At 55.6% G+C, this 15,231-nt stretch overlaps 2 protein-coding genes across 2 annotated transcripts; one reads left to right on the top strand and one right to left on the bottom strand.

Moving 5' to 3' along the window:
* Positions 1-117: 117 nt before the first annotated feature.
* On the top strand, positions 118-6,272 carry CSUI_000812 (vesicle transport v-snare protein). The gene is made up of 11 exons (XM_068061019.1): positions 118-678; positions 818-879; positions 1,034-1,114; positions 1,295-1,388; positions 1,560-1,648; positions 1,982-2,080; positions 2,171-2,224; positions 2,386-3,303; positions 4,090-4,314; positions 4,815-5,571; positions 6,096-6,272. The coding sequence occupies exons 1-8, from the start codon at positions 585-587 to the stop codon at positions 2,605-2,607; spliced, it is 795 nt and encodes a 264-aa protein (XP_067926998.1). The 5' UTR covers positions 118-584; the 3' UTR covers positions 2,608-3,303; positions 4,090-4,314; positions 4,815-5,571; positions 6,096-6,272.
* Positions 6,273-6,841: 569 nt separating this feature from the next.
* On the bottom strand, positions 6,842-14,907 carry CSUI_000811 (uncharacterized protein). Its single transcript, XM_068061018.1, has 12 exons — positions 12,630-14,907; positions 12,069-12,219; positions 11,220-11,772; positions 10,720-10,813; positions 10,128-10,293; positions 8,436-9,854; positions 8,255-8,304; positions 8,080-8,150; positions 7,728-7,873; positions 7,303-7,488; positions 7,127-7,186; positions 6,842-7,031 (listed from the first exon to the last, which is right to left on the bottom strand). The coding sequence occupies exons 1-12, from the start codon at positions 14,462-14,464 to the stop codon at positions 6,978-6,980; spliced, it is 4,785 nt and encodes a 1,594-aa protein (XP_067926997.1). The 5' UTR covers positions 14,465-14,907; the 3' UTR covers positions 6,842-6,977.
* Between the last annotated feature and the right edge of the window lie 324 nt (positions 14,908-15,231).

Here is a 15,231-nt window from a genome sequence, read left to right as displayed (position 1 = left end):
CGTCGCGTGCGACATGGAGAATACAACGTAATGCATCGTGTGCCATTTTATTGGTGGCATGCGTCACATGCATGCCGACTCCGCACCCAAACAAGACACTCGTACACGAGACCCGTGAGCGTATTTTTCCGTCGCTCACCGGGGCCTTGCTGTCCCCTACTGAGATGGTGTCTTGCGTATCCAGCTGGCAGGGTGATACTTGCAGAGAGTAGGTGTCGGTGTCGGCGGATGTAGTGCAGGGCAGCTGTTGGGGGCGACGCCGCATAGTCAACAATTCAGGCGGCATGTAAACAACGCCCCATGACTTCTCATCGCGAGGAACGCCTGTGAAAAAGAGACTGAGGCAGGCAAACTTGCCCGCAAGCGACTCAGGGCTATAAGAGGAGGTTGCCAGATGAGACAACAGGGTCGTCAGGGCCCACCTTGGCAAGTCGACTGGGAAAGCAAGCCGGTCCCTCTGTAACTCGCCGAAACAGCAAAGCAACTGCCACTTGTTGAGCATGGCATAGAGGCCTTCAGCTGCTGTCCAGTTTCATGGGACAGGTCGTCGCCTTGGCCCTTCCCTGCTGGACTCTTCTGCCGTCATGGACCACCGGCTCCTGGACTACGAGCAGGAATTTTTGAATTCCTTTGCTCGCTTCAAAGCAGCTTTTTTGTTACTCCGAGAGGTCAAGACAAGTGAGATCACCTTCCACAATCCCTCGTGCGTCCCCGTATGGCTGCAGACCGCCATGCAAGTGTATGTGGCGCTACGGGATAGGCCATTGCCGACGCGATTTCCATGCGGAAGCCTGTTTCCCATGTTTTGCTTTGCTAGGCGACAACAGACGAAGTGGGCTGGCGAAGTGCGCCAAGCTCCTTCACGAAGCCGAGCGCTCGGTAGGCTCTCAATTCCAGAGGCGGGCGCGTCGTGAGATCGTAGCTGGGCCTCCAGAGGCTTCGGATTTGCAGTTGGAGCACACGTGTGATGAGCCTCGCTTGTTCGCCAGGAGCTCTGCAATCTAGAAAACGTCCATGCTCTCCTTTCTTGCAGCTGCTCCAGCTCGAGCTTGAAGCAAGAATGCCGGCAGCTGGCGTGGATGTGGCGACCGATGGGATACTATTGAAGGATCGAGTGAGTGGCATGGCACCGTCAGAGTTGCACGGGCCTGACACGAAGCAGTCCGAGCTGGGCTGTCCACGGGTGCCCAACCGAACGAAAGGGAACTGCAGCTTGCCGCTGCTCTCTTGCATCCTCCGATGGAGAGTCGGTCGGAGTGATTGGGCAACTTCTTTTCGTTGTCGGTCTGGCCAGGCTAATAGCTACCAGAAAGAGCTGAAGGGAGCTGCGCATGAGTTCCGGGATTTCCGCGCCCAGACAGAGCGGCTGATGCTAGTGAATGAGGATGGTACGTCCCGGGTAATATCACCTTAACCACCACGGACTGCAGTTCGGAACATGTCCTACAGTGAGCTAGTTCACCGCAATAGCACCGCGTTCAAAGCAAGCGGCATGGCTGAAGACTTGCGGCAGAAAGTCACGGCCTCCGGGGCGCAGGTTCCGCCGTTCCTTTTTGTAGGGACATCTCTAGATCAGGCGGCCACACAACAACGTCTCCGACTTCTGAATGCAACTGAGACAGCGCAGAGTGGAGTCCGAACTCTTGAGGTAATGTCCGAAAGGTAGCTCATGCCTATGCCCTCCTGCGCTTTTTGCCACTGCTCCAGGTATTATTTTTCCTGGAAATGGACTGCAACCGAAGCACCGCTGTCTCTTTTCTGCCAGCGAAGCAGCCTCGGGCGAGAGCTCTACGGGAGCTGGGTTGCTCCCGTAACGCGCCCGCCAGGGCAGTCGGGGTGCTGCAGGCTCAGCCAAACTAGGGGCTTCTGCGTGCCGCTTCGCCGGGTCGTGCCGCTTTGACTTACATGGCGGTTCCAGGTCCCCTTGCCAGGCTGACAGGATGCAGCATCCCGGGGCTGTGTCTTGCGTCCCTGTCCGCAGAGCTCAAGAATCCTGGCCCTCGAAACAGAGGCCATGGGAGCGTCAGTCTTGACGGAGCTTCGTGGACAGCGGGAGACTATTGAACGGGCAGGCGCCAACGTATGTCTACCCATTACCGCGAGATAGCTCCAAGGTACTTGTCTGCCGTGCTCACCTAATGCCGCCTTTGCTGTTGAACGCTGTTTCCAGATTGGTCGGGTTCGGGAAGGCATTCGTGAAGCCGCCGGATCCGTACAGCGAATGGTAAGCTGGATTTCTTGCCCAGTACCGGAGCGGCCCGTGCTGGGGTGACGGGCCTGTCTATTACAGCTAGCTGGCCTCCAGCCGCGTGTTACCAGTAGTTCGCAGCACCAGTGCTTCTAAACTCTTCCACACTGACAGCGTGTGGGTGTCTGTTACTCCAGGTCCGTGCCGCGCTCCAAAGAAAGCTTGTCATTTACGGTTTGATAGTTCTTGTGCTTCTGACCCTGGCGTTCGTCATCTTTAGAAAAATATTTTCGTTTCATTTAGTGCATTCGAAGGAGGCAGTCCCTTCTCAAGCAGCAGGTTTTCGAGCTGCTGATCGGCAGAGTGTCAGCGGTCACGGCCCAGAGCAGGGTTCGGCGGTTCCGTCGCCCGGGCCGTAGCCGGTTCTGATTCTACTGACATCACCACGGGCGCAGCAACGGAGCAGCTCACGCAGGCTTGCCCAGGTGCTCAAGCTATCACGCTTTTGCCAGGCGTGCGTAAGTATTGTCCCTGTCGTGCTCTCTTATGCGCAACTACGCGGGCTGGTTTCAATCCGATCTGTTGTGGTTGGGTCGTTTCGCTTGGAACTACACTTGGTTTCATCTTCTGGAAGGAGTCAAAGAACTGGCAAGCGACCTAGCATATGATTGGTAGGTAACCGTGCGGATAAGAAACGGGGACGCAGTGGAGGCACTTGTCGCGTATTCGACGACGTTCTTAGCCGCCCAGCCTTGCTGCGTCACAATCAGGCGGCCGCGTGTCCTTATTCAGGCTTCTTTTTGCCGTGCCGTTGTGATGTTGCACCAGTTCCCGTCCTGGTGTGTAGACTGCATGTCTGCTCAGTTGTGTCACACGACCGCGACAACATAACGACCGAGCCTGCATGGCAGCAATCACAGTACGCAGACCGATAGCAGGCGCGGTGTCTTGGTCAACGGCAGTCTGAAAACCGGCCCGTGCTTCGGCGCTACGAGCCTTGCCGCCGGTTTCCCTCTAGAAGGGGCATTGCCACGAACTGGCAGTGCTCCGAGACGCTTCAGGCTGACTCGCCCCGCAGGACCGAGAACGACATGTAGGGTCGGCCTTCCTGTCCAGTAAGCCTCTCGTCCCTCTTGCCTGTACATATAGTGCCTGAGCTCTGCAGCTTGCAGCTGCACGTTGGAATCGTTCTTACTCATTAGGTGGTATCCGGTACCCCAGAGGAGAAACAGTGCAGTGAGGAGTACCACCGTGGGTAGATTGAATTCAAAAGGCGTCGACACGGAGAAGAAAGGTACTGGAACCAGGCATAAAGTATAGCATGCCTTGCCAAAGGAGTATACTCCTTACCGGGATCGAGTGCAACAAAGCTTCCCACGTTCCAGTAGATTGCGGCGATCTAGAACATAGGTGATAAGTGCGTTTGCAGGTGTAATCAGGTGGACGCATCTGCACGCGCTTACATTGGCAAAGAAAGACAGTCCTGCTGCAACACAGTATGCGCAGCCGAACGCTAGCACCGCGTTCTGGGCGGAGCGGGCATCAGCGTGTTCAGCAGTCAAGGCGCTGTACACCCCGGTGCCGACAGCAGCGAGCCAAAATAAGTACAGCAAGCTCGCAGCGTTCACGTTAGTAGTAAAGACGCCGGCGACGCCGAGGCGCCCTGGAAGGAACCTGGAGATTTCTTTGTGTTCAGCGCCTGGCTCAGCGGCTTGAGCCTCTTCTTACCCGGATATCAGGCAGTAAAGCAGGTTCGCACAGGTAACAGAAAACAAGATGCACAAAAGGGGCCATGAGACTACATCCTGAAAATATCTCAGTGGAGCGCCAGCTTGTCAGGCCGAAAGCGGGGGTATACGTACCCTGGTCAACCCTCTGATCAGCCTTGACTTCTTTCCCAGTTCTTGCAGAAACCTGGAACCTTCGAGCCGGCGAAGGGCGACGGCTGACATTCCAACTCCCATCGCTGAGGCCAGTAATGCGGCGAGCCAGGAAGGAAGAGGAATCACTGTATTTCGCAGAAAAGCGCTTCTCAGCACAGTTGTAGGCGGGTCCCGAGGCGGACGGTCATACCGTTAATGAAAATGATGAGTCCCAGTGAAAAGGCCGCAAAGCCACTCAGACCGGTCAGAGCTTGTTCGATGTGAGGTTGCCTGTTTCTGAAGGCGGGCCAAGATCTGTGGGGGGTCGTTGCGAGTGGTCCGGCAAGTCTCACGAGTAATTCAGCCCAAGGGCTGCCAGTGGAGTCTGGATGTCATGAACCCAACTACATGAGGCCACAACTTGTGCACTGGATGTGGTGAAATCAGACACACCGCGACGAGGTAGAGTATCGCCTGCAGAACTGCTAGTATGGCTGACTGATATTGAGCAGGTACCTCCTCGAACTGGCGCGTGTCAAGCCCTTTCACCATTGCCGCAGGGCGGTAGGATGGCTCCAGCTGGTATAGGAAGCCCGTGACTCTAGCAAACGAGATAGGACAGCCTCCGACGTACCATCTGCTCTGCCACACCCGCGGCCTTGGCCGTAGCCTGGGGGAAGTAACATCGGTCGGTGTTGGGACAGGGTGTCGTGCGAGGTTCGCATACTTACCAGGCGTACTTGTGCGGCTTCGTAACCTTGCAGGGACGACGTCTCAATACCGGAGTCGTACGGCTTCGGCTGTTCAAACGGCCGTGCAACCACTACATCAAAGATCATGCTAGATGAGTGCGCGTACCATTCGCGTTAGCGGTTTTCCCTGCAAAGCGCTAAGGCAGTTCTCGATTTTCGGTGGTCGAGGTAGAATATATACATCTTTCGGGTCGCTGTGCGAAAATGAGCCACAACAGCTCTTGAGGGAGACAAAAGCGCTGCTTACAGCTTCAGCTGCTCGAGGGTCACATGCATTGATAACTTGAGCCCCAACCCTTGGGCTATAGCCCTGCCGGCTTCGGCGAGGTCCGGAAAGGGCAGATCTTGCACTGCAGCAGCTCCAGCGGCCCACAGAAGGCCGCTGGCCAAGGAACAGGTAACCTTCCACATGTTGGCTCACTTCTTCACTGGAACGGCTGGCCGCTCCCTGGGCACTCGTACGGTTTGGGAATCAGGAAGGTCGAGCCAGGTTTGTGACAGAGGGGCGCAGCGCTTGGGGTGGAGCCCGGGTGTCTGTACAGTTGCCCCCAGGCGGGGGCCGGAAAAGGACAAACAGCGTGCTCCCTTCTGTACGGCTGCTCTTCTCTTTTGCGCCACATTGCGACTCTTGCGGGCAACCCCTCTGGCGTAACATTCGGTTTCTACTCGGGCACAGCGGTTTCCGATCCCCCCTCCGTACAGGGGAAGAAGAACAATGGCAGACGCCCCTCAAGCATGTGGCTTCTTGCTTCCTTGACAAAGATTGCGGGTAGGCTGCCTTACACCGAGGAAGTTAGCTGCTTTCATGTCCCGCTTACGCCTTCTGACGCTGTGTGTGGTATTCCCACACGAAAGGTTCGGCAGTCCTAACTGCGGATGCTGCGCGACCTGTTCGGGGCAGACTCGATGAACACAACCGCGCTTACGGCCCCCAAGCAACGCATGAGGATGCAAACACAACAACCGCTTATCCGGAATCGCTCTGTAGACTAGCACGGCGCAGTGACAGTTCGTGCGGTGCGAATATGATCCAGGTCACAGATTGACCTACGGGGTTACCCTTACTCCAGGCTACTGGTATCGCTGCGGTCGAGCAGGCATTTTTGTGTTCTGCCAGGAACGACGTAACATGAGGTACCTAATCCAGGTGTCCTACCAAGTCGTCTACTGCTGGGGGTCCCAGTCGTGTGCGTGGCCGCTGAAGCGCTTGGCTGGCCCCCTTTCATTTCCCTGGAGGTGTTCCCCGCACCCCGAAGCCTGCGCTGTCGTTGTCACTTTGACGATTGTGCGCAGGCCATTACAGAGAACTCCCTTCGCATCTTGAACTGTGGAACCGCAGACCACTGGGCTCTCCGGCGGGAAACCCCCGCGTTGCATGAGCCGAAACAGTGACCGCCAGCGTTCAGTATGCAGTGTACTTCGCCGGAAAGCTGACCCGTTTGCCGGAGTGTCACATTCCTGTAAGGAGGAAGGTCTTACAGTGAGGAGGTACTGTGCTCCCCTCTAGTGAGCCAACACCACTGTGCCACTGCTCTACATTTTTCTGGCACAGATGTGTCTGGCAAAATCACATGAGAGACGACTTCCCTCGCCGCAGATAGCGGACGCGGTTGCTCGTGTAGCGCTTTGTGCTTGCTCACAATCAACCCTGTCGCTCGGGCGACTCGACACGCATCGTGCGTGCAGTGTTGTGAAGCGCGGTGGCAGTGTCGGACAACAGCCAAACAGATTAAATATACCATGAGGGAAGGGGCAGCTGAAAGTAAGGGTTTTTGAGAAGTGTATGTCTACGCAAGCAAGGACTGCCTGTCTGTCACCAGCGGCATTCCCTAGTGCGTTCCCGTTGAATCAGAAATGGAGGGACGTCGAAATACTGCGACCCCTCATCTTTGGGCGCCCGTCCCTCTAATGTCTAACATGGCAGCCTGCCGAATTTCTGTCAATGATGAGAGCGTCCGTATAGTAACACACCGGGACCGGATATGAACCTGCTTGCTCCGTCCGCTCACGGACCAGCATCGGGTGCGAAGCAGGCCGCCTCTGGGAACACTGGGAGTCAGCAAATACAATCTCTCAGTCAGCTTGGCAAGAGCGGCGCTCCTGCTAGACTTTTGAGGAAGCGCTTGGCAGAAGGCGGTCTCCAGCGGTGCGAGAGCCGAGTGGGCCCCTAAATTCCTATGCCAGGTCCCCGCGCAAGAGCTGCTTCGACAGGGCGCGTTCATAGTGCCGCTGTTAAGACCACACGCATCACTCGTTGCGTCTGTAGAACCTTCCAGCGGGACAGGGGCTGAAGTGAGTATCACTGTTCGTTCGAAAGGACTCACCTTCGTCTTGTCCATCATTATGTCGTCATTCCGCATCCTGTCCTCGATTAAACGCCATACCTACAGTCAACATTGATACACAGAGATCAGGATGCGACTCGCGTTTCAGGTGAATGGCTTCCAGTGAAAGCCCTCGCCCTAGCAGAAGCGACGTTCGTTCTCTAAGGACGCCTTACCAGTTCGTTCAAGTCTTCGAAGTACATGCATCTGTCAGTGAGGTGGCGCACCTGCTGCTCGAGGGCAGCTATGTGACTTTCCTTCGTTCTCAACAACTTTTTAGCTTCTGAAAGTCGCGACATCAGGGTGTCTGTATGGCTTGCATACGGATCCTCCGATCCGGGAACCACCTCGGGGGTCTGATCCTGAAAACACAGTTCTTTCGTATGAACCATCTGATATTTTTCGGTCAGCGCTTTGACTGGAATTGAGAGAAACAAGGCGAATCATACAAAGAGCTTCCAGGCACGCGGGCCAGCGCGGTTGCTGGCCCAGAGCGGTAAGAGTTGCTGACGAAGTACACTGTCAGCAGACCAGGCAAAGACTAGTAGTCGTTGTCGCTCCCCTGCAACACTCGATTGCACACCTCGGCAAATTCCCTTACCGGTGCATTTACTTGTCCCTGCTCTTTGAAAGTGTTCGGCTTCCTTGACTGCGGTTCAAAACCCCGGGACCTGACAGCTGGAGGCATTTTGGGGGGAGTGCGAACCAGGTGTTGGCTTCCACTCCGTCGGCGCTTCTCCAGAACATCTGCATACAATGAGAGGTACAAGAAGCAACCGCGTCCCCGAGAGCCTCACAAGCTGACGACACTAGGTTCGCAGACACAGCAACCAAGGAGAACACAGTAGAGGCACTACACCCCAGGGAGAGGACATCACTATACGGTTTCCGTCAGGCCGAGCACACGAGCCAAATGACCACCTCTACTCCACAGATACACTCGGGGCGCTCACTCTCTTCTTCGCTCAGTTTCTTGAGATCCCCGACAATTGACTCCATCCGATGACTGTTTTTGGTCACCGCCCTAACAAGAAAAAAGGAAAAAGAAAAAAAAGTGTCTGCCCTCGTGGGTCTCCGCAGCTGAAACAAGCCCGTAATGCCAGAACCTGCAGTTCGTCGAAACCTAACCTTCTGAGCAGATCATTCTCTTCACGGATGGCCCGAACTTCCTCTGCCATCTGCGGAGCACACGCAAACACACCAGTTGCTCCGCTTTTTGAAGCTAATACCGACAGACAAGATTCAGTTGTATGGGGTGACACTAAAATGTAGAACAAGCGGTACACTAGGTCCAACTGTTTACTCTGACCTGCTGTACGTCCCCGTATGCCTTCAGTGTCTGTCGCAATTCAGTTGACCTGAGTCCAGTGGACTCGCTGTCCCCCATATGCCTGTCGAGCCGCGTCCGCGTCTGCGCCATGAGCGTGTCAAAGAAGACCTCCGCTTTCAGTCTGGACCCGGAAAATTGCTTGAAGGCATTTCGCCCGTGGCCGTCGATGGCCGTCCTGTTATCATCTTGGGCTGTTAGGGCTGTAGCTTGATTCTTGTCCGAGGGCCGTTCAACCGAAGTGCGGGAGCGGTGGTGATTACTCTCTCTCCTGTTGCTTGTATCCTTTGAAGTGTTACCCCTGGGTGACACCCCTGGGTTACGCACGCTTCCTCCTTTACCAGAAAAGCTGTTTGTCTCCTGGGTGCCAGGCCGTGCTTCCCAGTAGGAATCTATCCACTCATGTTTCGGCCACTGCTGTGGCGTGTTCGATTCTGTATCCTTCCAAGTGTCTTCAAAGGAACGTGTCCGTGCCATATAAACTGTTTCCTCCTCCGTGACAAGTACCCCACTATCGTCTGTCTCTTGCGACCCGTCATTCCCGTTGAGAAGGGCTGACATCCCCTCTCGTCTAGAAGCGGCCTCAGCGATCGCTCCCCCGCTGGCCTCGACTGGGCTCTCAAGACTTTTTGTGGCCCGCCATGGCAGTGAGGGCCGGGGCGCGCCTGTGAGCGTTGACTTGCGAGTTTCATAGCTAAGGCCAGTCATAAGTACGGGAGAAGCTCTCCCTCCGTCGGTCTCCGAACATATTGCACTGTCTTTCCCACTCTGCGCTGGCAGTGGGCGCTGCTCCGTGTAGTTGGAGGAGCCGGACCGGTTATACGGACCAAGGCAGTCCGGCGCAGCGCGTGATACTGCCTGACTTCCTTGCCGTGCCTTGAAACAAAACAGACGGCTGCTCTCATTCTCCGATTGAGTGTTCATCGTGTCTGACCGCTGCACGTTCTGGGACATACTTTTGTTTGGTGCACTAGAGTAGGGCGGAGGATGGCGAAGGCAGGCTGGTTCGTCTGCGTAGCTCGTCTGCCTAGAACAGCCTTCAAACAGACTCTTCGAGGGCTTCGTACAAATCAGCGCCTCTTCGCCTGCGGACCGGACGGAATCTCCGGTGCTTTTGCGGCCGACTCTGGTCCCCTGTTGACGGCTCCACAAGCGCTGCATTTTGCCTGAGCTGTCTGCTGAGTCATCAGTAGGGCCTCTTGGTCTGGAGAAAATAGTACCCGTCCTCAGAATTTCGGGTTGCCTCTCCCGCCGCTCTGCCAGGTACGCCATGTAGTCTTTCGACAGAGAGAATTTCTCAGCGAGAACAGCTACCACTTTTGATTCCTTCTCCGACAGATCCTTCCTTAGCATCTCAATCAGCTCGTCTTTATGATTCAGCAATCCTTGCAAACATCGGATCTGCAAGACCAGCACAAACCCACACCTCATACACGGACATATGTAGATAGAAATGAGCTGCCGGCCACACTTCAGGCGTCCCATCTGCAGGCTGTACGACAAAGCTGCGATTGTGTTCGATCTTTGGCCGCTTGGACGCGGCAGCCTGTATTTATTGAGGTTGTCGCGATTGTGGAGGTGGGCCCTTCGAGTAGCTGATAACGTGCCTCTCTGCCGCCACTACGTATCTGCTACCATGCTGCGCGCTTTGCCTCCACTTCAGAAGACGCCTACTTCTTCTTCTCTTTCCATCAGGACGGGATTGGGCTGCACCTGCGCCAAGCTATTACTCCGTCGCGCGGTCGCAGCTTCGGGACAGTCAGAATGTCCAACTGGCGTTGCTGGCAGCCTGCTAGGCCTCCGAGGTGTTGTCGCCTTTCCCTGCTCCTCCGAGCGTGGTCTGAACAGTTCAGCAGCAGAAACCCCAGACAGTCACGCTCCCATCGTAGTACGAACTTGTGGAGAGTGGGATTGCTGGAGTTTCGAGAGCGGAAGGCCGAGGATTCCCGCCAATCGGGTCACTTTTCTTGCCAGCGTCTCGATGACGAGTAAATAACTGCCTCATAGACAAAGCCTTTCCTTTGATGCATAGCGAGGCTGTCGTCTTTGCTGGTTGTCGTTTGCTCCGGCAACTCCTCTTACTTGTGTGTCTACAGCGTCTCTTTTACAGATGCTTGTTGTACTGCACAGCTACTCAGTGACCGGGAAAGCAGGACGTCCAACCTGCTCTTCGGATCGCTGCGTGGAAGCCGGTGCGTTTCCCCCGTCGCTCCGCGCCCGTCAGAAGGTTCGTCCTGGGTGTGCTCAATTCGACACTGAACCTTACTTTGGTCGGCTGTCCTCGAATATCTTCAGCTTATCCTTTATACTAGGACATCTCTTCAAACACTCCTCCGCTGCTCGGCCTCGGTCAACAAGACCTGAAAAAACATGTCCGGTTGCAACACAAATGCTTCACGTGGAGACGGACGCCGGACCACCGCTGCTTCATGCCAGCTGGTCGCCAGGTTCCTGCATCGAAAGGCTTCCCCTTTACAGTGTCGGATTGACATTTGTGAAAAACAACGATGACCGTGTTCACAAGTACGTTCTCTCAATCCGATGAGGACGAAAAGCTTCGCATACCGGGAGGCTACCTGGACTAGAGAACTGTCTTAGTACAGGGTTGTGTCTCGTGAAGGAGACACAACCCACAAAAACTGGATGATTCTGTCAACACTTCTCCAACCTAAGCCAGCCTGCAGAACATTCGGTGAGCGACTTGCCTGCAATCTATTTGAATCGAGAAGTATGGACAAGGAAGAAATTTCCGCAGTGCAGTCTTACCGCCGTGGACTGTCCCATCCTCCCTTTTGTCAGCGTCGGGTCCTCCTGTCTCTTTATTGTTGATCTGGTGATCGACTGCCTTCAAGGAAGCAATGCCTGAAGCACTGCCAGACCTCAAAACATTGCGTCCCTCTGTTGGTGTTGCTGGATCGGTCTGAGTACGACTCACAGAGAGGGAGTCAGGCTGGCTCCCCGGTACCATCGTCTGGTCGAGTTCCTGAGGAGCTACGCCAGCATCGCTGACCGGAGAGGAGAACGACTGACTGCGTGACCGGTCTGGAGACTTCGAGCTCCTCCTGGCAGTTGCTGGCTGGGACGTTTGAATATTGCGAGCCTCCTGAGCGAGCCACGCTGCCGCCACGCCACTGGAAGACCCAAGCGTGGGAGCTGGAACCCGCTGGTTGTCTTCAGATATCTTTTCCTGAAGATCCTGCAGTAGAGAATTATTTTCCAAGAGCAGGTGAGACAGCTGGTCTTCCTTTTTTTCCATCAGGCTCTGCAGATCACTGATTGTCTCCTCCCGGAACTTCAAAGCCGACCGTAGTTTGCGTATCTGCAGGAAAGAGACGGAGACATACTGCAGATGCTGAGTACGCCAGCACATATGCGTCGTACCTTCCTCTTTGACACCCAGAGAGGACCACCGCACAGAAGACTGATCGGAAGATAGGTGAACTCAGTCTCATTGTATCGCTTCAGAGCTTGCCTATCAAGATGAGGGTTCCGTGCCGAGTCACTCTGGCCCTTGGCATTCGCGAAACAGATAGAAGCAACAGAGACACCGCAGACTAGCTATACGGAATACCGTGGGTATGCAGCCACGATTGCTAAATCCGAGACAGACAATACCTGTTCCTCCTTCTCTTGAATGGCAGCCTGGGAGGGCGACGCACTCCGCCTCGGACTGGTGTCCTGGTGGCTAGGAACCCGTTGAATACTGTCTCGGCGTTTCAAGCTCGCGAAGGACGAAAAAGACCTGCTGAATTCTAAGCTCCGCTGCCTAAATCCGTACATACACAGATAATATCTTTAGATAGGGAAGTTCAGCAATGTAATATCCAGACGCAAGCGCTCGCGGAACAGGTGTGCCCGAGTCACCGGCATTCTGCTAAACTTGATGGAGCCACGTGCAACTGTGATGACGTGACGAGGCACAGCAGCGGTGTTGCGCAGCTGTGCCTGGGGCTAGTTAATCCTGACAGGACAAAATGCCTGTCACCAAGTGCACTCAACGGGTACGACCGACTTCAGATCTGGAGACCCGCAAAGCACAAGCGTCTGGAGACGAAGGAATGAAGTGCTGTTTGGCCGACTAGGTAACAACTTACATATTCTGAAAAGATTCTGCCAAGACATGCAATTGGATCCTGGGGTGCTGCGAAGTCTAGAAACCGAGAAAGGGGATCTTACTTGTTGATATCCTCAAACATGCGAAGCTTCTCTTTGACCGGCTTCAGCTCGTTCCCGGCTCCGTCGTAGATCGCCGAGAGCCGTATATCCGCGATGCTGTTGTCACCTTCGGCAGCAGCTTCCGGTCTCCGATCGGATGCTGATCTCGCGGCCGCTGTCCCACTTGTCATTGACCTTCTCTGTGGCGAACCTGTTGTTGCACTCGCCGGGGTCGAAGCGGGAAACGCGTTGGGGGGCCCGGTCACGGACTTCCATGTGTCTGCTGTGGTGTTTCGTGGACATGGTGAGTGCACTGTCTCTGAAACATTCCGCGGTTCCATTGCGCTTTCCGTAGTCGTCTGGGCCGTCTCCGCGACGGGCCATGACGAGTCTTCTGCTCGTCCCCATGGAGGCTTCGAGACGAGACTTCCGCCACTAGGTACTCTCGGACACTCCTTTGATGACGTACTTCCGGGCGGAAGGCATCTCGCATCACCGACTGGGGGGTCACGACCCGCAGTACAGTCTGCGACAGTTTGGAGTGCACCAGATCCCGCGGTCAAGTTGCCCGTGCACACACCTTCTTCGCCCTCCCGGCTTTCGTCCCCCGAGTTATAGAGATGACTCTCGGGTTCGATTATGTCACCGAAGACGTGGGTGGCCTTCTCAGGTTTTTCGAGGGCGCTGATTGGTGGCAGAACAGGTACTCCTGGATCTGAGCTCACAGCAGGCCACCCGTGTAGCGTGGGAAGGTCAGTAACGGAAGGGCTAGGACTGGAAACTTCACGTGCCCAACGCTCAGGTAACAGAGCGTGACCGACGACGGATGTGTCATCTGGCATCGGCACGTGACTCCTGCCCTGCGGGCAATCGGCTCCAGGGGTTTTACGAATCAAAGTAGATGTATGGTCGTCAGCTGCGGGTTTATGGCACACAATAGCTGTCCGCCCTGGAGAATTGGCTTGGGTATCGCTGGGGCTGACTCTTAAACCGAGTGGACCCGGGGCTTCATTTCCGAGAGGAGCCGCAGCGATGTTGGGTGGTTTTTGTTTGCAGTCCGACAATACCGGCATTGCCTGTGCTGTTATTGGAAGTTCAGAGTCTTGTTCCTCCTCACGGGCCGGTGCCGCGGACAAGACCACGGTTTCAGGTTTCCCAACTCCGGTTGCCACCTTCTCCAGCTGCTCCAGCTCCACGGTTGCGTCACGGACGGAGTGTTCGTCGACTGCATGTGCTGCGGTTGGAAACTCCAGGGTATCTTCTTTCACTTCCGGGGCCGATGCCTCAAACAACATCGCGGTGTCACGAATTTCAACACCTTGCGAAACGCCCTCAGCCTGCCCAGATACTACACCGCTATCAGAGTCAGCCCGTTCGCGGTCTGGGTGTGCTGCTATCGGAGAAGCTAGGTTTTCTTGCCCTGTTGGAGGCGACACCGCGGAGGACGTCACATTTTCCGAAATCCCAGCACCGACTAAAGAATTCTCCGCCTGCACCGGATCCACATCGGCTCCCCAGTCAGAAAGACGGCGGAGAGCGTGTGGCGACGGTTGAAAGTCCAGGTGGTCTCCACTTTCATGGGACGACTCGTCGGACGGCGTCACAATGCCAGGACTCTGGTCACCGATAGTCGCCTCTTCTGCCCCCCCGCCTTCACTATGGACCTCTGCGCCGGCAGTTTCCGCAGCAGCGGTACTTAAGTTTGGTTCACTGTTTAGCTCATACCCTGAGTCGAAGGCCTCCAGGTTGTGCACGCCTGCTGGGTCCGTTTCGAACGTTGGGGCGGAGACACCATCTGCTGCGGGGAACGGATCATCCGCAGTCGCTTCTCCCGTCACAGATGAAGAAGTGTCCATCTTCAAAACAAAGCAACTTGTGGAGAGATTCAACAGAGGCTCTCCAGTCCACGAAAGAGGTAGGAGGAAAGAACGGGCACTTACACAGTGACTCACAGGGGACCGGTTGTCGCCGCTCTCGCAGCTCGGGTTACGCCGTGGAACAGGCCTAAATCCTCGTTTCCATCAGCGCTCCACTTATGCATTCAGAAAGCTCGTCAGCAGCACTAGCTTGTAGTGTTAATGCAGGCGCTTAGGCAGCGTCCGTCGTAAACCAACGCCATGATGCACCGCTGTAGCAGATGGCGCCGAATGACTGACTGATACTGCAGCTTGTCAAGACAGCGACTGTCCAGGGAAGGCTGGCTGCTACCAGGCGGCAAGACTGCTCCGTACGGATTCGCTGAGTGGCAGCCATACACCGAAGACTTTTTCTACAGGGTGACCTGTCGAAGTGGTCAAATGCAACGCGGTAACGGGCAAGACGACCAGTAGCCCGGAACGGCCAGCCGGCTCGGCGGACCACCCCCCAGCGGGGTGTCACCCTGCTCTCTCCGGGCACAGACTGGATGACCAGGGCGCTGTCATTCACAACGACGCGGCTCATCTCTCGGAACGAGACACAAGGTAGTGTCGCGTATAGCAGTGCCTCTCACTGTAGTCTCGACTCGTTCAGAGACCTGGAATCAATCTGGTGTTCCTGTTCTGAAGTGACTGCAGGCGAGCAGAGACGGTGAGAGTGTCCCGTAGCCTGCTGGCCGAAGTGAGGTGGGCGCGCCGGGCATGGG

The sequence above is a fragment of the Cystoisospora suis genome (genome assembly GCF_002600585.1).
Source record: "Cystoisospora suis strain Wien I chromosome Unknown contig_309, whole genome shotgun sequence".
Taxonomy (NCBI): Eukaryota; Apicomplexa; class Conoidasida; order Eucoccidiorida; family Sarcocystidae; genus Cystoisospora; species Cystoisospora suis.
The sequence above is the reverse complement of the archived record's forward strand: the minus strand, read 5'-3'. Positions and strand labels throughout refer to the sequence as shown.